Genomic DNA, 23,452 nt, shown 5'->3' on the forward strand with positions numbered 1-23,452 from the left:
GTAGTCTGAAGGTGGGTGTTGAGAGCCTAGGGCGTAGGAGCCTTCAACAGCCAGTCGTCGAGGTAGGGGAAGACTGAAATACCTAACCTATTCAGATGAGCTGCTACCACCGAAATCACCTTCGTGAACACCCGAGGGGCACTGGTGAGACCGAAAGGGACCACGGTATACTGAAAGTCCTCATGGCTCACCTTGAACCGCAAGTAACATCTGTGGGCGGGCTGGATGGGGATCTGAAAATATGCATCTTGCAAGTCCAACGCTACCATCCAGTCTCCTTGGTCTAGGGCAGACAAAACCTGAGCCAGAGTGAGCATCCTGAATTTCTCCTTTTTGAGGAAGATATTGATGTCCCTTAAATCCAAGATAGGAAGAAGACCCTTGTTCTTCTTTGGGATCAGAAAGTAGCTGGAATAACAACCACTGCCTACTTCTGACATCGGGACCCTTTCTAGTGCTCCCTTGGCCAAGAAAGCCATTACTTCCTCACGGACCAAGATTAAATAATCCTCCTTCAGCCAGTCTTTCAATGGAAGGATAGAGACAGGGAAAGACTGGAAGGGGAGGGAATAGCCCTACTGTATGACCTGCAAGACCAATTTGTCCAATGTTATGGACCGCCAGTGAGGGAGATGAAATCGAATCCTCCCTCCAACTGAACGAACATGATCTTGCAGAACCATACTAGAAGGGCTTGGGCATTGCGGAAGAAAGGGGCTGGGTTGTGGCCAACCTCTGGCTGGACCCTCTCGGTCTGAAGGTACCACAACCTCGTCCTCACACTAGTTGTTGTGAAGCTGGTAGACAGTGGCTGTCCTGTGGTTGGCGTGGTACTCCGCCCCTCCCGAAGCCTTGAAAGGGGCGATAGGCTGACTGCTGGCGAGCAGGCGCCTACATGCCCAAGGATCTGGCTGTGGCTCGAGAGTCCTTGAACAGCTCAAGCACCGAGTGTACCTTTTCTCCAAAAAAGCGTGAGCTAGCAAAGGGCATGTCCATCAGATTTGCCTGGACATACCCCGAAAGGTCAGTGGTGCGCAGCCAGGCATGGTGATGAAGGGCCACTGTCGAAGAAATCGCCCTGCCCAGTGAGTCAATTGTGTCCATGCCACACCAAATGGTAAACATCTCTCCAATCCTTGACAGCTTGGGTGAGAGTGTCCTGTACGTCCTCCGGGACCTGGGGCAGCACCTGTGCCACCATATCCCATGATATGGCCCAATAGGCATGAGGTGTTTACAGACCTCAATGCCAGGCTGGAGGAAGAAAACACCTTCTTTCCAAGTTGGTCCAGCCTCTTGAATTCCCTATCTGGGGGAGCGGAAAAGAAGGCACCACGGGATGTGGAGGCTTAGACCACCAAGCTCTCCTGGCTGGGGTATTAGGTGAGGAAACTAGGGTCGATAGGAGCTGGTCAATGGTGGCGGTCAATTGTCCTATTGACAGGACGCGGCTGCTCTGGGTTTGGACAACGTCCCCAGCAGGACATCAGTAAGGGCTTTGTTGAAGGGTAACATCGGCTCTGATGTAGCAACCCCCTGCTGAAGCACCTCTGTCAGGATGTCAGGCACCATAGGCAACTCCACGTCCAAGACCTCAACCACTCTACGCACCACCATGGCACATGATGCTCCCTCCTCCGTACCCACAGAAGGAGGTGAGAGCATACCAGCATCTGGAGAAGTATCCAGTCCACTGGCTTCCCCTAGATCCTCATACCAGTCCTGCTCCTCTAATCAACATTCCAAAGGGTCCTCAGACCCCTCCCACTCCTCACCTGTGCCTGGATGATCAAAATAAGCCTCAGGCACTGATCTGGGCCAAGTCGGTGCCATCAAAATTGGAATTGGCATCGTGCAACGTTGTTCTGGCTCCGGATCATCAGAAATGAGGATGGGGCTTCCACCACCAGTGGGAGCTGGCGGTTGGGGGGAGTGACAGCGTCAAACTCGATAGGGCCCCAACTGACCCCGCATAGTCCGAAGACCCACCCGCGGGGGCAGCCTGCTCAAAAATGAGGCGCATGGCTTTGTAAAAGTCTTTTATTTGAGCAGGACTCATTCCTGCTCCTGTAAAAGGACTGTGCAAGATTGGAAGAAACAGAAGGTGGATCCTGACAGAAGAGAACATGCAAATGAAGGGGACCAAGTCCAGTTCCAGTTGGAGTATCCGGTTGGGGCAGGAGCCACTACCCACCCTCTTGGAGATGCAGGACCAGGTCGACGGAGAACACCAGGAGTCGGCTATGCAGCACAGGAGCAGGAGAAGAGTTCCAGGAGTGATGCAGTCAATGTTCCATGTCGGAAGAAGAGTTGCAGTCAGTCAGTGGTGTGGAAAAAACACCAACAAGCCTTGGCAAAGGCAAGAGTCGCAGATGAGTAGTTGCAGAGCTGTCTGGGTCCAGGAAGGTCCAGGGGAACTCAGCCCAAGGAGGGGAGTCCCAGGTGACCTTCAGCAGTGAGAAGAGTCAGAAGTCAAGAATGCAGCCCCCACAGGCAACTCACAGGCATCAGGCACAGGAGTCACAGTGAGGCCCACTCAGCACACCTGGAGTGGAGTTACACATTGCTGGAGCAGCATGCAGGAGATTGTGCTTTGAAGGAAAGAGTGCAGAAGGTCGGGGCTACACGGAGCCTGAAGATCCCTTGGAAGATGATCCAACAAGCCTTGGCAGCTGCAAGAGTTGCTGTGCACAGCGGTACTGTCCTGCCAGGATGGGCAAGGGCTTACCATCTTCCAAGTTGTAAAGTTGTTAGAGAGGACCAAGAGGACCACTCCAGACCACCACCTGTGATGCAGGATACACCCCGTTCTGAAAGCGAGAAGATCCACGCAGCCGGTTGTCGCTGCAACTGATGCCTGCGGATGCAAGGGAGTGACTCATTCACTCCAAGGGAGATTCCTTCTTGCTTAATGTGCACGCTGAAGACTCGTCGCCTCAGAGGATGCACAACCAGGGAAATGTTGTAGTTGCTGGAAGAGGCGGAAGAAACATTGTTGCAAAGCGGAGTCGTCGTTGGAGTTGCAGATTGTTGGTTCCTGGAGGGTCCAGTTGCAGTCTCGGTGGCTAGAAGATGAAGTAAATGATGCAGAGGAGTCCTGCTGGAATCTGGCACGTCGACTCTGCGGACCCACCCAAGAGGGAGAGCCTAAAAAGCCCAGGAAAGGGGATTGGTCACCTAGCAGGGTGAACACCTATCAGGAGGGGCTGTGGCATCACCAGCCTGATCTGGCCACTCAGATGCTCCCAGGGGCCACTGACCACCTTGGATTTAAGATGGCAGAATCAAGTGGCCACCTAGAGGAGCTCTGGGCACCACACTTGGGGTGGTGATGGACAGGGGAGTGGTCATTCCCCTTTCCATTGTTCAGTTTCATGTCAGAGCAGAGACTGGAGGTCCCTGGACTGGTGCAACTGGGTTTATGCAAGGAGGGAACCAAATGTGCTCTTCAAAGCATACCCCACCCAAGCCATGTAACACCTATTTCTAAGGGAGAAGATGTTACCTCCCTCTCCCACAGGAAATCATTTGCTCTGCCTTCCTCTGCCTGAGCTAGTCATGCAGAAGGAGGGCAGAAACCTGTCTGAGGGGTGGCAGCAACGCAGGCTACCTGGAAAACGCCAGAAGACTAGTAGGAGCAATGCTGGGGGTCCTCTAAGGAGCCCCTAGAGTGCATGGAATCATACAACAAATACTGGCAACATTATTGGGGTATGATTCCAACATGTTTGATACCAAACATGTCCAGATTTGGAGTTACCATTATGTAGCTGGACACAGGTAGTGTTTTATTAAAAAATGCACACAGAGGGCATCTTAGAGATGCTCCCTGTATTTTACCTAATTGTTCAGTGCAGGAGTGACTGGTCTGTGCCAGCCTGCTGCTAAGAGACGCGTTTCTGACCCCATGTGGTGAGGGCCTTTGTGCTCTTTGAGGACAGAAACAAAAGCCTGCTCTGGGTGGAGGTGCTTAACACCTCCCCCCTGCAGGAACTGTAAAACCTAGCAGTGAGCCTCAAAGGCTCAGGCTTCGTGTTACAATGCCCCAGGGCACTCGTGCTAGTGGAGATGCCCACCCACTGGACACAGCCCCCACTTTTGGCGGAAAGTCCAGGGGAGATAATGAGAAAAACAAGGATGAGTCAACAACCAGTTAGGACAGCCCCTAAGGTGTCCTGAGCTGGGGTGACCCCCTGCCTTTAGAAATCCTCCATCTTGATTTTGGAGGATTCCCCCAATAGGATTAGTGATGTGCCCCCTCCCCACAGGGAGGAGGCACAAAGAGGGTGTAGCCACCCTCAAGGACAGTAGCCATTGGCTACTGCCCTCCCAGACCTAAACACACCCCTAAATTCAGTATTTAGGGGCACCCCAGAACCTACGAAACTAGATTCCTGCAACCTGAAGAAAGAAGAAGGACTGCTGACCTACAAGCCTGCATAGAAAGAGGAAGACGACAACTGATTTGGTCCCAGCCCTACCGGCCTGTCTCCAACTTCGAAAACCTGCTCCAGCGACACATCCAACAGGGACCTGCGACCTCTGAAGCCTCAGAGGACTGCCCTGGACTACAGAACCAAGAAACTCCTGTGAACAGTGGCCCCTGTTCAAAACCTGCAACTTCTATGCAACAAAGAAGCAACTTCCAAAGACTTCACGTTTCCCGCCGGAAGCGTGAGACTTTCCACTCTGCACCCGACGCACCTGGGTCTACCTGCGGAAAGCCAACACTTCAGGGAGGACTCCCAGGTGACTGCGAGCCAGTGAGTAGTCAGAGACGACCCCCCTGAGCTCCCACAGTGACGGCTGCAGAGGAAATCCAGAGGCTCCCCCTGACCGCGACTACCTGTAACAAGGGACCCGACGCCTGGAACCAACACTGCACCCGCAGCCCCCAGGACCTGAAGGAACTGAACTCCAGTGCAGGAGCGACCCCCAGGCAACCCTCTGCCTAGCCCAGGTGGTGGCTACCCCAGGAAGCCCCCCCTGTGCCTGCCTGCATCGTTGAAGAGACCCCCGGGTCTCCCCATTACCTCCTATCGAAAACCCGGCACCTGTTTGCACTCTGCACCCGTCCGCCCCTGTGCCGATGAGGGTGTAATTTCTGTGCCTGCTTGTGTCCCCCCCGGTACCCTACAAAACCCCCCTGGTCTGCCCCCCGAGGACAGACTGGAACCGGGGCACCCCTGTTCTCCATTGAAGCCTATGTGTTTTGGGCACCTCTTCGACCTCTGCACCTGGCCGGCCCTGAGCTGCGGGTGTGGTAACTTTGGGGTTGCCTTGAACCCCCAACGGTGGGCTACCTTGGACCCTTCTCTGAGACTTCTAAGTGTTTTACTTACCTGCAAACTTAACCTTTACTTACCTCCCCCCAGGAACTGTTGATTTTTGCACTGTGTCCAGTTTGAAAATAGCTTATTGACATTTTTACAAAGACTGTACATGATATTGTTTTCATTCAAAGTTCCTAAAGTATCTAAGTGAAGTATCTTGCATTTAAAGTATTAACTGTAAATCTTGAACCTGTGGTTCTTAAAATAAACTAAGAAGATATATTTTTCAATAAAAAAACCTATTGACCTAGAGTAAGTCTTTGAGTGTGTGTTCCTCATTTATTGCCTGTGTGTGTTCAACAAATGCACTTCCCTCTGATAAGCCTACTGGTTGACCACACTACCACAAAATAGAGGATTAGAATTATCTACTTTTGCCACTATCTTACCTCTGAGGGGAACCCTTGGACTCTGTGCACACTATTTCTTACTTTGAAATAGTATATACAGAGCCAACTTCCTACAGTACTCCAAACAGGTAAGTAAGGAACTTTGAATTAAAGCAGTAGTACACGCAGTATAGGTTAAAATGGCAATAAGCTATTTTAAAAGTGGACACAGTGCAAAAATCAACAATTCCTTGGGGAGGTAAGTATGGTTACGTTTCTGAGGTAAGTAAAGCACTTACACAGTCAGTCTCCTGGGCATAGGCAGCCCACTGTTGGGGGTTCAAGGCAACCCCAAAGTCACTGCACCAGCAACACAGGGCCGGTCAGGTGCAGAGGTCAAAGGAGGGCCCAAAACACAAAGGCGTCTATGGAGAACAGGGGTGCTCTGTTTCCGGTCTGCTGGCAGTTAAGTATCTGCGTCCTCAGGGAGCAGACCGGGGGGGCGTTTAGAACACTGGGTTGGGGACAAACAGGCACACAAAACACACCCTCAGCGGCACAGGGGCAGCCGGGTGCAGTGTGCGAAGTTGTTGTCGGGTTTGCTATAGAAAGCAATGGAGGGACCAGAGGGTCACTTAGGCGATGCCGGCAGGGCATAGAGGGGCTTCTCGGGCCAGCCACTGACTGGGCTGGAAGAGGGCTGCCTGCTGGTCACTCCTGCACTGGAGGTTGATTCCTTTTGGTCCTGGGAGCTGCGGGTGCAGTGCTTGGTCCAGGCGTCGGGGCTCTTTGTTACCAGGCAGTCATGGTCAGGGGGAGCCTCGGGATCCTCTCTGTAGGCATCACTGTGGGGGTGCAGGGGAGTCGTCTCAGGTTACTCACGAAGTCACAGTCACTTGGAAGTCCTTTCTGCGGTGTTAGTTCTCTGGAGCTCGAGCCGGGGGCGTCGGATGCAGAGTGTGAAGTCTCACGCTTCCGGCGGGAAGAGTGAGTTCTTTAAAAGTTGCTTCATTGTTGCAAAGATCTTGCTGTTGTTGAACAGTGCCGCCGTTCCTCTGAAGTTTCTTGGTCCTTCGGGTTCAGGGCAATCCTCTGAGTCCTCAGAGGTCATTGGTCCCTGTCAGATGCGTCACTGTGCAGGTTCTTTGAGTCTGGAGACAGGCTGGTAGGGCTGGGGCCAAGTCAATTGTCGTCTCCGTCGTCTCTGCAGGCCTTTCAGGTCAGCAGTCCTTGTTCTTTGTGTAATTTGCAGAAATTTTATTTCTTGGGTCGCCTCTAAGTACTGAATTTAGGGGTGTGTTTAGATCAGGAGGGCAGTAGCCAATGGCTACAGTCCTGGAGGGTGGCTACACCCCCTTGTGCCTCCTCCCTGAAGGGACGGGGGCACATCCCTAATCCTATTGGGGGAATCCTCCAAACTCAAGATGGAGGATTTCTAAATGCAGGGGTCATCTCAGCTCAGGACACCTTAGGGGCTGTTCTGACTGGTGGGTGACTCCTCCTTGTTTTTCTCATTATCCTCTCCTGCCTTGCCGCCAAAAGTGGGGGCAGTGGCCTGAGGGGCGGGCATCTCCACTAGCTGGTATGCCCTGGGGTGCTGTAACAACAGGCATGAGCCTTTGAGGCTCACTGCCAGGTGTTAAAGTTCCTGCATGGGGAGGTGAGAAGCACCTCCACCCAGATTTCAGTGTAGTCATTACGGAACTGTGGAGTTTGTGTTTGACAAACTCCCAGACCATATACCCTTTATGGCTACCCTGTACTTACAATGTCTAAGTTTTGTCTTAGACACTGTAGGGGCATATTGCTCATGCACATATGCCCTCACCTGTGGTATAGTACACCCTGACTTAGGGCTGTAAGGCCTGCTAGAGGGGTGACCTACCTGTGCCACAGGTAGTGGGTTGTGGGCATGGCACTCTGAAGGGATGTCTACTTAGTCATTTTTTCCCCACCAGCACACACAAGCTGAGAGGCAGTGTGCACCTTCCCTGGCCACAAGGCCCTTGGAACCAGGGGTACCACTTACAAGGGACGTATCTGTGTGCCAGGGCTGTTCCAATTGTGGAGCCAAAGGTACAGTTTAGGGAAAGAACACTGGTGCATGGGCCTGGTTAGCAGGGTCCCTGCACACTTTCAGTCATAACTAGCATCAACAAAAGGCAAAAAGTTAGGGGGTATCCATGCCATGAGAGGCATTTTCCTACACATGCACACACTAATACCCACATTCCTCTCAGCATGCATACATCCATTCACACACACATACACACACTGACATACATACATGTACACGCATGCACACAACACAACATACACGCACTCACACATCCATACACGCACACACAGACAAGCATCACACACCCGCATACACGCATGAACAAACATTAACACACACATAACCCTCCCACCCCCCTCCCCTGTCGGAGCACCCAACTTACCTAATGTCAGGGTGTCCCCTGGCAGGAGACGGGATGGGGTGCTGCTGCCAGCAGCAGCATCCGCCAGCAGAACACCGCCAGGTCTGCAGCGGTCTACTGGTGTGGCGCTGCTGCTGGCAGCAGCACCACCTTACCGCCGTCCACCGGCATGACCACAGCCGGGTTTCTGCCATCCTTCTGACCAAAATCCGGCTATGGTCATAATCCGGCTGACGGCTGGTAGCCGCGGCGATAGTCTTTTGTCAACCGTCGCCGTGGCAGTAGGCGGTATATACCTCCAATGTTATAATGATGGCCTATATCTCATTTTGATATAGTATGTACAGAGCCAGCTTCCTACAACAGGCGTATACCGTTTTGGTGGAGGGTGGCTGTCAAGATGACATTACAGACTTCGGGTGGAAGGTCAAAAGCCATCAACTGTTGCCGCTCAATCTTCACGCAAGGAGGCGTAGAGTGGAGAGGTTCGAGTGGATGACCGTCCCCTGCTGCTGCGACAGAAGATCCTCCTGAATGGACATTCCAGTAGGAAGAGCTATGGAAATGCTCAAGAGCTCTGGATACCAGACTCTTAGTGCCCAGTCTGGAGCCACCAGGACAACTTGGACCCGATCTTGCCTGATCTTCTTCAGAACTCTGGGCAGAAGTGGTGCAGGCGGAAAGGCGTACAGGAGGCCTGAGCTCCAGTCGAGACAAAAAGCATCGCCGAGCGAGTGCCACCTTGGAAACTCCAACGTGCAAAACAGCTGACATTGCGCATTCTCTGCGGAGGCGAAGAGATCTAACCAAGGCTCTCCCCACTGCTGAAAGAGACCTTGCGTCACCTCCGGATGGAGACGCCATTCGTGATCGACTATGCATCGTCTGCTGAGTTCGTCTGCTCTGGCGTTCAAAGAGCCCGCCAGATGGTGAACCACCAGGGAAATGCTCTGATGTTCCAGTCAAGTCCAGAGAAGAAGCGCCTCTTGAAAAAGAGTCCATGACCTCCCTCTGCCTTGTTTGCTGCAGTACCACATGGGGGTGGTGTTGTCTGTGAACACTTGCACTACTTTCCCTTTGAGAGAGGGAAGAAATTCTTTCAATGCTAGTCGAATCGCTCGGAGCTCCAACAGATTGATATGAAGCCTGGATTCCGCCAGAGACCAGAGGCCTCTGATCTCTGCTTCTCCCATGTGGCCGCCCCATCCCATGAGTGACGCATCTGTCACTACTGTGAGGTCTGGTTGGGGAAAAGAGAGGGATCTGCCCTTGACCCAATCTTGATTCGTTAGCCACCACTGAAGATCTTTCGCAGTCCCCTCCGAGATCTGGACTTTGTCGAAGAGTCTCCCCTGAAGCTGCGCCCCCTGGAACTTCAGGTCCCACTGCAGATCCTGCATATGGCATCTGGCCTTTTGAACGAGCAGGATGCAGGAGGCCATGAGGCCCAGCAGCCTCAGAGTCATTCTCACCGAAATCCAGAGGCTGAAAAACCGGTATCATAGCCAGAATATCCTGGTCTCGCTTTTCAGGAGGATAAGCCCGAAACTGCACTGTGTCCAGAACAGCTCCTATGAAAGGGAGAGTCTGAGAAGGAGTAAAGTGTGACTTCGGCATGTTTATAGTGAACCCCAGCGAATGCAAGAGGTTCGCCGTAGTCTGGAGGTGGGAGATGACTTTCTGGTGCATACCAGTTTTTAACAGCCAGTAGTCAAGGTAGGGAAAGACTGGGACCCTTAACTTGCGCAGATGAGTGGCAAACACTACCATCACCTTCCTGAACACCCGAGGGGTGCTGGTAAGGTGAAAAGGGGGTCGGTGACCTGAAAGTGCTTGTGGCCTACTACGAATCTTAGGTAACGTCTGTGGGCCGGCAGGACAAGGATGTGGAAGTAGGCGTCCTGCAAGTCCAATGATACCATCCAGTCTCCCGGGTCCAGAGCAGATAAGACCTGAGCCAATGTCAGCATCTTGAACTTCTCCTTTTTGAGGAAGAGATTGAGAGACTGAAGATCTAAGATAGGACGAAGGCCCTTGTCCTTCTTTGGCACCAGAAAGTAGCGGGAATAACAACCACAACCTACTTCTGACACAGTGACCCTCTCTGTAGCTCCTCTGGCCAAAAGAGCTTTGACTTCCTCGTGTAGAAGTGCCATGTCATCCTCCGATAGGTGGTCGAATGAAGGTGGCATGGCTGCAGGAGAAGACTTGAAAGGGAGGGAGTAGCCCTTCCAAACTATCTGGAGGACCCACCTGTCCGTGGTAATAGATTTCCAGTGGAGCAGATGATGGTGAATCCTGCCGCCAACTGGTTCCAGGTGTTCCAATGGACTAGGAAGGTTTGGAGGCCGAGGAGGGGGGTGGAGGTGGACTGGGGGACCCACTGGCTCCTTGATCCCCGAGATCGTGGGATCCCGCATCCGCGCAGGGGCTGTACAGCATGCGTCGGTCGATGGCTCTGTGGAAAAGGACGCGGTTGGGTGCCCCTTCCAAAGCCTTGATAGGGGCGAGATGCCGACTGATTGGGTCTAGGGGCAGGAGCGAGGCCAAGGGACCAGACCGTGGCTCAGGAATCCTTGAAGCGCTCAAGCACCGAGTCCGCCTTGTCTTTGAAGAGACGGGTGCCATCAAAGGGCATGTCCATCAGCGTTTGCTGGACATCCCCGAAAAGCCAGATGCTCTCAGCCAGTCTTAATGCCACAGTCAATGCAAGCGATCTGCCTAGAGAGTTGGTCGTATTCAGTCCACAACGCTTGGGAGAGGCCAGTCCGGGCATCCTCCAGAACTTTAGGCAGCACCTGCACAACCGTATCCCATAGAGTATGGGAATAGCGGCCAAAAAGGCATGCGTTGTTCACGGACCGCAGCGCTAGACTGGCAGAAGAAAACATTTCCTTCCCCAAATTATCCAGTCTTTTTGATTCCCTATAAGGGGGTCAGTAGGGAAAGTGCCAGAGGAAGAAGAAGAGCAAGCCTGGATCACATGGCCCTCAGGCGTGGGGTGTTGGGTGAGGAATTTCCAGTCTGTTTGCGCAGGCCGATGGCGGCGGGCAATCTTCTTATTCACAGGAGCTTCTGTGGTGTGTCTGGACCAAGTACCCAAAAGGGCGTCGGTCAGTGCTTCATTAAAAGGGAGAAGGGGTTCTCATGTGGAAGACCCCAGCTGAAGCAAGTTGGTTAGGATATTAGGCCTAACCTCCACAGAAGGTAGCTCGAGGTCCAAGACCTCAGCCACCCTTCTCACCACCATGAAGTACGTGGCGCCCTCCTCCATAGCCACAGTAGGGGGAGAGACCATACCAGAGTCAGGTGAGGTGTCTAGACCACTGGTATCACCCAAATCCCTTTTGGGGGACAAGCTGGTATTCTAAAGTGTCCAGTGGCCCCTCTAAACTCTCCCTGTATCAATACCCATAAGTATAAGGGTCTGGATCAACCCTGTGCCCAGGAGACCCCTAGAGAACAGAATCGGGGTCGAGCAATGTCGTTCCGGCTACGGGTCGTCAGGTATGAGACTACGGTCGATGTCGATTGAGGGCCCAACCGACGTCAGGAGCGTCTACGTCTGAGCCGTCGTTGGGGAAGGTCGCTGTGGCACGACCGTCGATGGGGTGGATCCGAGATTGGATCCGGAGGAGCACTCTGGAGTCGTGGCCGAAGCCGATGACTTTGAACCCAAGGGGGCCCTCACCGACTCACCTGTGGCTGAGGGCGGGTCGGTCTGCCAAAACATGAGGCGGATTGCCTCATAAAACTCTTTTAGCTGGGCAGGGGTGGCTCCGGCTCCCCGGAAGTCGGGGAAGTGCGGGGCACACCACATCATCCAAGCGACGGTCTTTTTCTTATGACCCGAATGTCCCGATGACTTTGAGCACAAAGAGTGGTAGTGACTCTGGCCGCTCAAACGTAAGTGGATTTCGTCCAGATTTATTTATTTATAGAAACCACCCTAGCAACATATAATAGGGAAGCTCCTTTGTCCAGCTTTTTCCGACGCTCTCTTCACCTCTGTTTTTCAAACAAATTCGTTTGGCACGGAGCGTTGACAGAAGGCGTCTCGTGCCGAACCGGTTCACGAGAGCGGCGCACGGATCAAAGAAAACACCGCACGCCGATGCCGCGAGCCAGAACACTACATGGGTTTTCTTCTTCCAAAAAAAAAAAAAAAAGGAAGAGAAAACCTATAGCCGTACATTGGAAAACAATAATATACTACACTCAGAATATAGCACTAATACAACTTGTAGTTATACCTAACAACTCTATTTGGACAATTACACTGGAATATAAGTATAGACAAAAACAAAAAAAACAAGAGAAGAAACATAAAATAACGAGAGGCAAAGAACAATTGAATTTATAACAGTAATATTCCAAAGGAATACAAAAAATAACAATACATATATTCATCTAAATCTGTAAGGCTTACCTCTTATACGAGTACTTCTGCGTACCATGGAGAAATCATCACGAACCTTGCCTGCACCCTCACACTCATTCGAACCATCATCCTGAAAATCCCATTTTTTATGACGCTCAGCTTCACCAACTAACAGGCTCATATTGGCTGGAGAAAGAACTTTCACAACCTTAGACTTGTTCCACCAATGACCACCCTCAACCCTGACAGCATTTCCGCATACTTTGTTGACTAAAACCGGTGACGAAAACTTTGAGTCACCTTTCTTGATGAAACCCCCAACTTTGATTTTCACGAAATCTCCCGCATTCACCTCCAAATCAGACACTTTCCTCCTTTCATCATAATAGAGTTTTTGTGAAATTTGAGCCCTTGCTACATTCTTTCTCACAAAATGATCTAAGCTTTGGACACACACCTCTTGTTTCAATAACTTGAACATCCACGCAGGCTTAAACTCAGTGACTGGTTTCCTATCTGGTAATAATTCGAAAGGAGAAACCAAAGTGGAAGGCTGGGGTGTAGTCCTATAGAACCACAACATTGACTGAGTAGCAGAGTGAATGTCAACTTTGTTCTGTTTGGCCCATTTAATACAATCACCCAGGACCCGATTAAAGCGTTCTACAAGGCCATTAGTTTGAGGGTGAAACAAAGAACTTTTTAGGAGTTTAATACTACTACTCCTGAAAAACTGTTCCACTTCATTGGAAACAAATTGCACCCCGTTATCAGAAACAATGTATTCGGGAAAACCCTCCCTCATGCACACATCTCTAATAAATTTCACCACAGCTTTTGAATTTGGTTCGCTAATAAATCTAACTTCTTGCCATTTTGAGTAATAATCTAACGGGACTAAAGCAAACTTAGCATTTGATGGCAGGGTGTAAAAAGGACCAATCAAATCAACACCTAGTTTCACCCAGGGTCTCTCCGGCAGTTCAATGGGCATTAAGGGTGGTACAGATGTTTTAAGAACTTTATCGCTAGATACGCAAATAACACAACCCTTGACTAAATTATCTATTTCTGTATCCATTTAGGGCCACCAGAAAAATGAACGTACCCTACGTTTAGTGAAAGTCGAACCTAGGTGTCCCTCATGGGCTTTGAGGAGGTATCAACTTGTCCGATCTCATAACCAATCCGCCCTCCAATGATAATTCTTCATTAATTTTAAAAAAAGGCTGAATACCCGGTTCCAAAGACTTCTCCTTAGGCCACCCCTCACTGATAAATTTAGAAACGGTTTTCAAGACAGGATCACTATCTGTAGCCGAAATCCATTCTGCTTCAGAAAATGGACCAGCATCATTCAATTCAAGAGAAGCTATTATGCAACTCTCATCGTCACATTCATCTTTTAATACCTGTGATGGGGAAACCGCAGGGAACCTAGACAGAAAATCAGCTTGTGCATTCTTTCCATCAGAAATATGCTGAATATCAAATTGAAATTGAAGGAGACGAGCTGAGAACCTTGCAATCCTGGGCGAACAATTTTTTACATTCCTCCCACTTAATATAAAAATGAGAGGTTTGTGGTCTGTCTGGAGCAAAAACTTAGTACCCCAGAGATAAGTGCGGAATTTCTCTATCGCCCACCAGCAGGCTAAGAGCTCCTTTTCAATAACCGAATACAGGCATTCCGAATCTCTTAGGACTCTGGAAGCAAAACCCACAGTGTTTTCACCATCAGGGGTTTGTTGCATAAGAACTGCACCTAAACCCACATTACTGGCATCAACAGTGAGTACAGACTTCAGCTCAGGATTAAACGGTTTCAGTCCCACACATTTGGAAAGCTGAAGTTTAATCCATTCAAATGCTTCAATGCAATCACTATTCCAATTAAAATCTACTTTTGCTTTCAGTAAGTTTGAGATAGGTCTAACGCTGGAAGCAAAATCCTTTATAAACCGAGAATAGAATTCACAAAGGCCTAAAAAACTTTTAACACCACTTTTATCAGTGGGAGGAGCCGCATCGAGAATGTTCTGAACCAACCCAGGTTTTGGTTTGACACCAGAACTAGAAATCACATGGCCCAGATATTCTACCTCTTCTTTGAGGAATTCACACTTTTCCCTTTTTAACACAACTCCTCGTTGTTGAAAAATAGACAGAACTTGTCTGAGTGTGGCATCATGAGATTGACGATCCGGCCCAAAAATCAACACATCGTCTTGGAATATGGCTACTCTATCAATGCCCTTGAGTAAACTTTCCATTACTCTTTGGAACACAGACGCAGCTGATGCTAAACCGAAAGGTAACCTGCAATACTGATAGGTTCCCCACGGTGAAACAAAAGCGGTGAAATGTCGGGAATCAGGTTCCAATTCAATTTGGTGGTAGGCAGATGCTAAATCTAATTTAGTAAAAAACTTAGCACCAGCGACAAGAGCTAACAAATCATTGATTTTCGGTAAGGGATGAGAATCAACCCAAATCTCTTTGTTAGGAGCACGTAAGTCTATGCATACCCTAAGCTCTCCATTTTTTTTTTTTAGCAACGACTAAAGGAGAAAGCCAAAGTGAAGACTCAATTTGTTCAATAATACCTGACTTGGTTAAAGAAATCAATTCCTTTTCCAAATCATTCCGTGCACTAAAAGGTACTCCCCTCATCTTGTGTTTTCACTTTAATTCTGTGCTTAAAACCTTTAATTTTCCCTAGTTCTCCAGAAAAGACTTTGGGAAAATCGTTTAATAAATCTTCCACCCTATCTGAATCCCTCACGGCGAGTACTTGCTCGCGTGTACCCGGTCTTAATATCATACCGAACAATCCTTGATGAAACCAACCAAGGATATTAAGACCCTTTACAGCTACATAAATTTTTCCATAGATAACTCTCCCTTTGAATTTTAGAACATCTTCAAAATATCCCAACAAGTCAATTTTCTGTCCTTCGTATGACACAGGAGATCTGTCTGGAGGATGAAGAATTCTATAATTCCATGTATCTTGAAAAAGTTCTTTAGTGATCATTGTAATTTGTGCACCAGAATCAACTAACAGACAAATAACTTTGTCTCCAACGCCCAATTCCACATACGGATCAACACAGTCTGAAGGATCACGCCACTTGACCACATCATCATTAACAACTAGCACCATGTCTTGTAAATCAGAGACGAGATCACTATCTTGAAAATCCTGAGCTTCATCTTTGATAGCACCAACATTAGTTTTGTTACCATTGGTGCTTTGACAAACCTTAGCAAAATGGCCCACTTTGTTGCACAATCTGCAAGTAACAAACTTTGCTGGACAAGGTTTACTCCCTTTCTTGTGAAAATTATTTCCACATCTGAAACAAAAGTTGGATTGTGAACAAAACGATTTAGAGTTGGTGTTTCTCAAGGAATCTCCTTTTTTTTTAAAGACTGAAGTCTCTTTATTGTACACAGGGCAGACATGTTCTTGAGGCTTGTCTTCAAGTTCCTTCACTGATCGTACAGAAGTTTCAATGCTTTTAGCCATTCTGATACATTCATTAAGGCTTGGATTCCCCAAAGTCAAGAGCTTCTGAAGAATTTTTTTGTCCAAACAGTGGCAAATAAATTGGTCTCTTATAAGCTGATCACTAAAATTATCAAATTCGCATTCAGCTACCAAAGATCTTAAAGCTGATATGTACGTATCAATGTCTTCATTAGATTTCTGTGTTTGTTTCAATAATTTATGTCTTAAAACGACTAAACTCGGGGGCTCATTGAACCTCAATTCCAGTTTTTTAACTGCTTCTTGGAATTCATCAAGTTCTTCATCTTGTTGTGTTTGTATATCTGGTAGATGTTTAAACGTAGATCTCCCTTCAAAGCCAAGCGAGTGTAATAAAAGACATTTCTTTCTTTCAGGTCTAAATCTAGTAGCTCCTAACGCTCTTAAATATGTTTCAAAAGCATCAAACCAACATTTCCATGTGATAGGTGGTTCCCCAGGAGTTTCTAAGAAAGGTGGTGGAGGTGTAACAGCCTGCATACTGATTCCGGAGCAAATACTTTATGTAGGTAACAATCAACAATTAAAAAAGTCTTCTGCTTGAAAAATAAATGTTCAGAAATCTTTAGTAAAAGCAAAAATGGCGTTTGTTCTGTTCCACAACAAATTCACAAAAAGAAGTTAGCGCTCTAGTTGTAAAATGAGGCTTTGTTGGAGAGGCCACAAAAAAAACAGAATTAGAGTCTTAAGGTTAGCTTTCTAGTTGTAAGGGTGGGGTTTAGACTCACAGCGCTGCTCATGACGAAAGGAAAACACCTTCAAATCTTGACTTGTGGGTTCGTTGGGTGGTTTCTTTCTCCTCGTCGCCACAAATGTAGTAATGAAGCCGCTCAAACGTAAGTGGATTTCGTCCAGATTTATTTATTTATAGAAACCACCCTAGCAACATATAACAGGGAAGCTCCTTTGTCCAGCTTTTTCCGCCGCTCTCTTCACCTCTCTTTTTCAAACGAATTCGTTTGGCACGGAGCGTTGACAGAACGCGTCTCGTGCCGAACCGGTTCGCGAGAGCGGCGCGCGGATCAAAGAAAACACCGCGCGCCGATGCCGCGAGCCAGAACACTACAGACTCTGTGGCCAGTCTCGAGTCCTTCCTCTTGAATGAGACCGTGAGTGCCGTGGTGTCGACCGCTCCCTCAAAGCTTTCAGGTTCATGGCCTGACACTCGGAGCACGACTTCGGGTCGCGATCGCTCCAGGCACCAAAGACACACGAGGTGTTGATCCGTCACCGACACATTTGGTGACAGGAGTCGCAGGGCTTGAAACTGGTCTTGCCGGTCATCCCTTGATGCATCCACAACTTCATCAAAATTTATCGACAAAAATGTCGTAGTAGTCAATAAGTGACTGAAATAGCTCTTCTCCTGATCTGCGCGTAGACTGGCGCAGAAAGAAAAGAACTGACATCAGTGCACCGGGGTGGTGACTATATACGACCGCCATCGACGCCCATGGCCAACAAAATGCCATCGACGCCCGCGGAGTCGACCAACGCCACCTAACGACGCACAGAGGTACTGCTCAAAGAAAAAGTCTCTGGATCCAGTCTGACACCTGGGGGAATTCAAAAGGTAAGGAATCTGCAACTAGAAGTCTCTATCAGATAGAGTCTATTTAGACAAGAACACTTCAGTAAAAAACACATACATTGATATAAACATGTAAACAACAAGGACTGCGAAACAGTAAATCAGATTAAATGGAAACAATAAAGAAGAAATACAGCAAAACTTAAAGGGGCACGTAGGCTAAGCATTTACCTTTGTGCAAGACAGCATTGGCCGGCTTGTTGCCAGCAAGTGATTCCTTGGATAGATGCTGATGGCTCTCAGCGAGGCATTCCACTTCTGCAAAGCGTGCATTCAAAGCCATGGCTGGGTGAGTAGGATCCTGGGTCATGTTCAAGTATGCAGCTCTGCGCAACTGCTCCTCAATGACAAGGGCTTGTTCCAGGAGCTGCAGCATTAGGGAACGGAGGCATGAATAATTGAACTTCCATCTCAGGAAACTAGTGTTTGCTAACAAATGCCCATGGGGGACAGTTAATATACTGGTCATTCCTTCTTCAAACACAGGGACATTGACAAAATTATCACTAAAAACTTAAGCAATACATGGTGGGAGCATGGGCGGGACTGCAGAAGAAGGAAATGTCACTTACTTGTAATCTAAATTCTGCATCACAAGTATTGTCATAGAAGTCATAAATGCAGAATATACGCGCCTCCATATAGGGGACTCAGGAACAACTCAGTTTCAACATATCATGTATATCCATAAGAAGTGCAAAGCTGTCATTTTTCAAAGGTGACATAAGAAAATGAGACCTTGATTCTGCTGCAATAAAGCATCAATTCAGTAAAAGGTACATGTAGGAAAATGTCTCTCATGGCATAGTTAACCCCTAACTGTTTACCTTTTGTTGATGCTAGTTATGATTGAAAGTGTGCTGGGATCCTGCTAACCAGGCCCCAGCACCAGTGTTCTTTCCCTAAACTGTACCTTTGTTCCCACAATTGGCACAGCCCTGGCACACAGATAAGTCCTTGTAACTGGTACCCCAGGGAAGGTTTCTAAGGGCTGCAGCATGATATGACACCCTGGGGACCCCTCACTCAGCACATGCACACTGCCTCACAGCTTGTGTGTGCTGCTGGGGAGAAAAAACCTAAGTCGACATGGCACTACCCTCAGAGTGCCATGCCCACATCCCACTGCCTGTAGCATAGGTAAGTCACCCATCTAGCAGGCCTTACAGCCGTAAGGCAGGGTGCACTATACCACAGGTGAGGGCATAGTTGCATGAGCAATATGCCCCTACAGTGTCTAAGCCAAATCTTAGACATTGTAAATGCAGACTAGCCATAAAGTGTATATGGTCTGGGAGTCTGTCAATTACGAACTCCACATTTCCATAATGGCTACACTGAATTCTGGGAAGTTTGGTATCAAACTTCTCAGCACAATAAATCCACACTGATGCCAGTGTGGGATTTATTGAAAAATGCACACAGAGGCCATCTTAGAGATGCCCCTTGTATACCAGTCCAATTCCTAGTGTTAGGCTGACCAGTTCCTGCCAGCCAGCCACAACCAGACGGGTTTTTGGCCACATGGGGTGAGTGCCTTTGTCACTCTGTGGCCAGGAACAAAGCCTGTACGGATTGGAGGTGCTTCTCACCTCCCCTGCAGGAACTGTAACACCTGGTGGTGAGCCTCAAAGGCTCATGCCTGTTGTTACAGCGCCTCGGGGCATTCAGGCTAGTGGAGATGCCCGCCCCTCCGGACAGAGCCCCCACTTTTGGCGGCAAGTCCAGAGGAGATAATGAGAAAAACAAGGAGGAGTCACCCACCAGTCAGGACAGCCCCTACGTTGCCCTGAGGTGACCCCTGCCTTAAGAAATCCTCCATCTTGTTTTGGAGGATTCCCCCACTAGGAATAGGGATGTTCCCCCTCCCCTAAGGGAGTAGGTACAAAGAGGGTGTAGCCACCCTCCAGGACAGTAGCCATTGGCTACTGCCCTGCAGACCTAAACACACCCCTAAATTGAGTATTTGGGGCGACCCTGAACCTAGGAAATCAGACTCCTGCAACCTGAAGAAAGAAGAAGGACTGCTGACCTAAAAGCCCTGCAGAGATGACGGAGATGACGACTGACTTGGCCCCAGCCCTACCCGCCTGTCTCCCGACTCAAAGAACCTGCACAGCAACGCATCCAGCAGGACCAGCGACCTCTGAGGACTCGGAGGACTGACCTGCACTAAAGGACCAAGAACCTCCTGAGGACAGCGGCTCTGTCCAGAAACAACAGCAAAGAAAGCAACTTTAAAGAAACTCCAACTTCCTACCAGAAGCGTGAGTCTTCACACTCTGCACCCGATACCCCCTGCTCGAGTTCAGGACAACCAACACTGCAGAGAGGACTCCCAGGCGACTCCAACGACGTGGACACCCTGACTTCACCTCCCTGCAACCACACAGCGACACTTGGAGCGAGGATCCAGAGGCTCCCCCTGATCGCGACTGCCTGGTAACAAACGAACCAGACGCCTGGACCAAGCACTGCACCCGCTGCCCCAGGACCGAGAGGAACCACCTACCAGTGCAGGAGTGACCAGCAGGCGGCCCTCATCCTAGCCCAGTCAGTGGCTGGCCCGAGAAGCCCCACCTGTGGCCTGCCACCATCGCCAGAGCGACCCCCTGGTCCCTCCATTCATTTCAATCCAAAACCCGAAACCAACTTGGCACACTGCATCCAGCCGTCCCTGTGCCGCTGAGGGTGTGTTTTGTGTGCCTACCTGTGTCTCCCCCAGTGCTCTACAAAACCCCCCTGGTCTGCCCCCTGAGGACGCAGTTACTTACCTGCTGGCAGACTAGAACCGGAGCACCCCTATTTTCCATAGGCGCCTATGTGTTTTGGGCACCTCTTTGACCTCTGCACCTGACCGGCCCTGAGCTGCTGGTGTGGTAACATTGGGGTTACCTTGAACCCCCAACAGTGGGCTGCCTATGCCCCAGATCTGAGACTTGTAAGTGTTTTACTTACCCCACAAACTAACCTTTTATTACCTCCCCCAGGAACTGTTGATTTTTGCACTGTCCACTTTGAAAATATCTTATTGCCATTTTAACAAAGACTGTATATGATATTGCTTTTATTCAAAGTTCCTAAAGTATCTAAGTGAAGTACCTTGCATTTAAAGTGTTTACTGCAAATCTTGAACCTGTGGTCCTTAAAATAAACTAAGAAAATATATTTTTCTATATAAAAACCTATTGGCCTGGAGTAAGTCTTTGAGTGTGTGTTCCTCATTTATTGCCTGTGTTTGTACAACAAATGCTTAACACTACCCTTTGATAAGCCTACTGCTCGACCACACTACCACAAAATAGATCATTAGAATTATCAAATTTTGCCACTATCTTACCTCTGAGGGGAACCCTTGGACTCTGTGCACACTATTTCTTACATTTAAATAGTATATGCAGAGCCAACTTCCTACATTGGTGGATCAGCGGTGGGGTTTAAGACTTTGCTTTTGCTGGACTACTCAGCCAATACCTGATCACACGACTAAATTGCAAAAATTGTCATTAGAAACTGATTTTTGAAATTTGAGCTATTTTTCTAAATTTTTAAAAGTACTGCTAGGGCATGGAGTAAGTCCCTGTTAGCATTTCTTTTAGAGTTTAAAAGTTTTGTAAAAGTTTGATTTAAGTTCTAGAAGTAGTTTTTAGATTCTTAAAAAGTATCCCAACTTTTAGACTGATAATGTCTAGCACAGATGAGATGGTGGTGGAACTCAACCTCACTCCTTATCTGCTTCTAGGGATGTCAGAGTTAAGGACTCTCTGTAAACTAAAAAATATAAAGACTGGGTCAAACCTTACCAAAGTTAAGCTCCAGGAGCTTTTGGCAAAAGACCACCCCTCTGAGGATAACCACACAGAGGGGGAAGCTAGTGACCACGAGAATGATTCCCTCCCTCCTGTCCTAGTTAGGTAGGCCAGGGTCCCTCAAACCTGACCCCACAAGTGATAGTCAGAGATACTGGTTCTTCCACAGGGGAGACCAGTAACTCTGGAAGGATTGAGGGCAGCCTCAATGAAGATGACTTCCTGGTAGCCAGGATGGCCAAAAGATTAGCTTTGGAGAGACAGCTCCTAGCCATAGAGAGGGAAAGACAAGAGATGGGGTTAGCTCCCATCAATAGAGGCAGCAACATAAATGGGGTCAGAGAAAATACTGGCATGCTAAAAATCCCTAAAAGGATTTTAACAAAATATGAAGTTGTTGATGACATCACCAAATGGTTCACAGCTTTTGAGAGGGCTTTTGAAACCAGAAAAGTAAACAGATCTCACTGGGGAGCTCTCCTTTGGGAAATGTTCAGTGGAAAGTGTAGGGATAGACTCCTCACACTTTCTGGTACACATGCAGAATCCTATGACCTCATGAAAGCTACCCTGATTGAGGGATTTGGATTCTCAACTGAGGAGTACAGGATTAGGTTCAGGGGGGTCAAAAATCTTTGAGCCAGACCTGGGTTGATTTTGTTGACTTCTCAGTCAAAACCCTGGATGGTTGGATTAATGGCAGTGGTGTAAATGATTATGATGGGCTGTATAACTTGTTTATGAATGAACACCTTTTAAGTAATTGTTTCAATGATAAACTGGATCAGCATCTGGTAGACCTAGGTCCAATTTCTCCCCAAGAATTGGGAAAGAAGGCAGACCACTGGGTCAAGACAAGGGTGACCAAGAATTCCACAGGGGGTGACCAAAAGAAAGGGGTCACAAAGCCTCCCCAGGGGAAGAGTGTTGAGACATCCAAAGGAAAAAGTAAAGAGTCTTCTACAGGGCCCCAAAAACCTGCACAGGAGGGTGGGTCCAAAGCCTCTTCACAATCCTCATTTGGGTACAAGTGTAAAAACGTTGATCCCAAAAAGGCCTGGTGTCGCAGCTGTAGCTAGCATGGACACCAAACTGCAGACAAGACCTGTCCCAAGAAAGGTTCCACAACAAATACTACTCCAGTTAGCACTGGAATAGCCAATCTCCAGGTGGGATCAACAGTGTGCCCAGAGCAAATCAGGGTTCACATTGAAGCTACATTAGTCTCAGAGGGTGGGGTGGACCTAGCCACACTTGCTGCCTGGCTGGCTAACCTGCAAAAATACAGGCAGCAGCTCTTAATTAATGTGACTAGAGTAGAAGGCCTGAGGGATACAGGTGCCAGTGTCACTATGGTGACAGACAAACTGGGTTCCCCAAGACATACCTGACTAGACAAACTTATCCAGTCACCAATGCTGACAATCAGACTAAAGTACATCCCATGGCAATGGTAACTTTAGAATGAAGAGGGGTCACTGGCCTGAAACAGGTGGTAGTCTCTTCTGCTATACATGTAGAATGTCTGTGTGGCAGTGGGATAGCGATAGGGATTAAAGAGACACTCAGGTTGAAGATTGGATACAAGAGGTTTTATTTTAGTGTACAGGTGTCTTCATACAGTATCGTTTATCCTTGTGGGTTGGTTATCTCCTTTGTTTTCTTCTTTTCTAGGGTTCCCGGTGGTTGGTGATATGTCCCTCGGTGGTGATGTTGTCAGGTTGACCGGGAAAAAAGAATGAAAAGAAGGTAAGTCGTACGTCTGGGTGACTTGTTGGGATGGTGTTAGTGAGGGAAGAGGGTGTAGAGAGAGTGAGAGAGACAGACAGAGATGCGGTGTGAACGCTGATGGTCTGGTGAAGAGTTCCAGACGTGAGGGAAACAAGAAAGAACTGGTAAAGTGGATAGGTTCCTGTCCCTGTTCACCTCAGTGGAAAACAAAACTTTCTTCCTTCTTTAAAAATAACTGCCTCCGTGGTAGTGACTAGTGCTCCCCCCTTTTTGGTGTCCACTTCCCCAATGTAGCTGGGGTTTCC

The 23,452-nt window shown here is 48.6% G+C and overlaps 1 protein-coding gene across 10 annotated transcripts in view; it reads right to left on the minus strand.

Moving 5' to 3' along the window:
* The window catches only part of CHD3 (chromodomain helicase DNA binding protein 3), a 1,503,198-nt gene that overhangs the window by 151,134 nt on the left and 1,328,612 nt on the right, over nucleotides 1-23,452 (minus strand). For all 10 annotated transcript variants that reach the window (XM_069218663.1, XM_069218665.1, XM_069218664.1 and 7 more), the window contains one exon: nucleotides 17,779-17,974. In XM_069218663.1, coding sequence (XP_069074764.1) covers nucleotides 17,779-17,974 — 196 coding nt within the window. The remainder of the gene's footprint in view (nucleotides 1-17,778; nucleotides 17,975-23,452) is intronic.

Source organism: Pleurodeles waltl, chromosome 12 (assembly GCF_031143425.1).
Source record: "Pleurodeles waltl isolate 20211129_DDA chromosome 12, aPleWal1.hap1.20221129, whole genome shotgun sequence".
Classification (NCBI taxonomy): Eukaryota; Metazoa; Chordata; class Amphibia; order Caudata; family Salamandridae; genus Pleurodeles; species Pleurodeles waltl.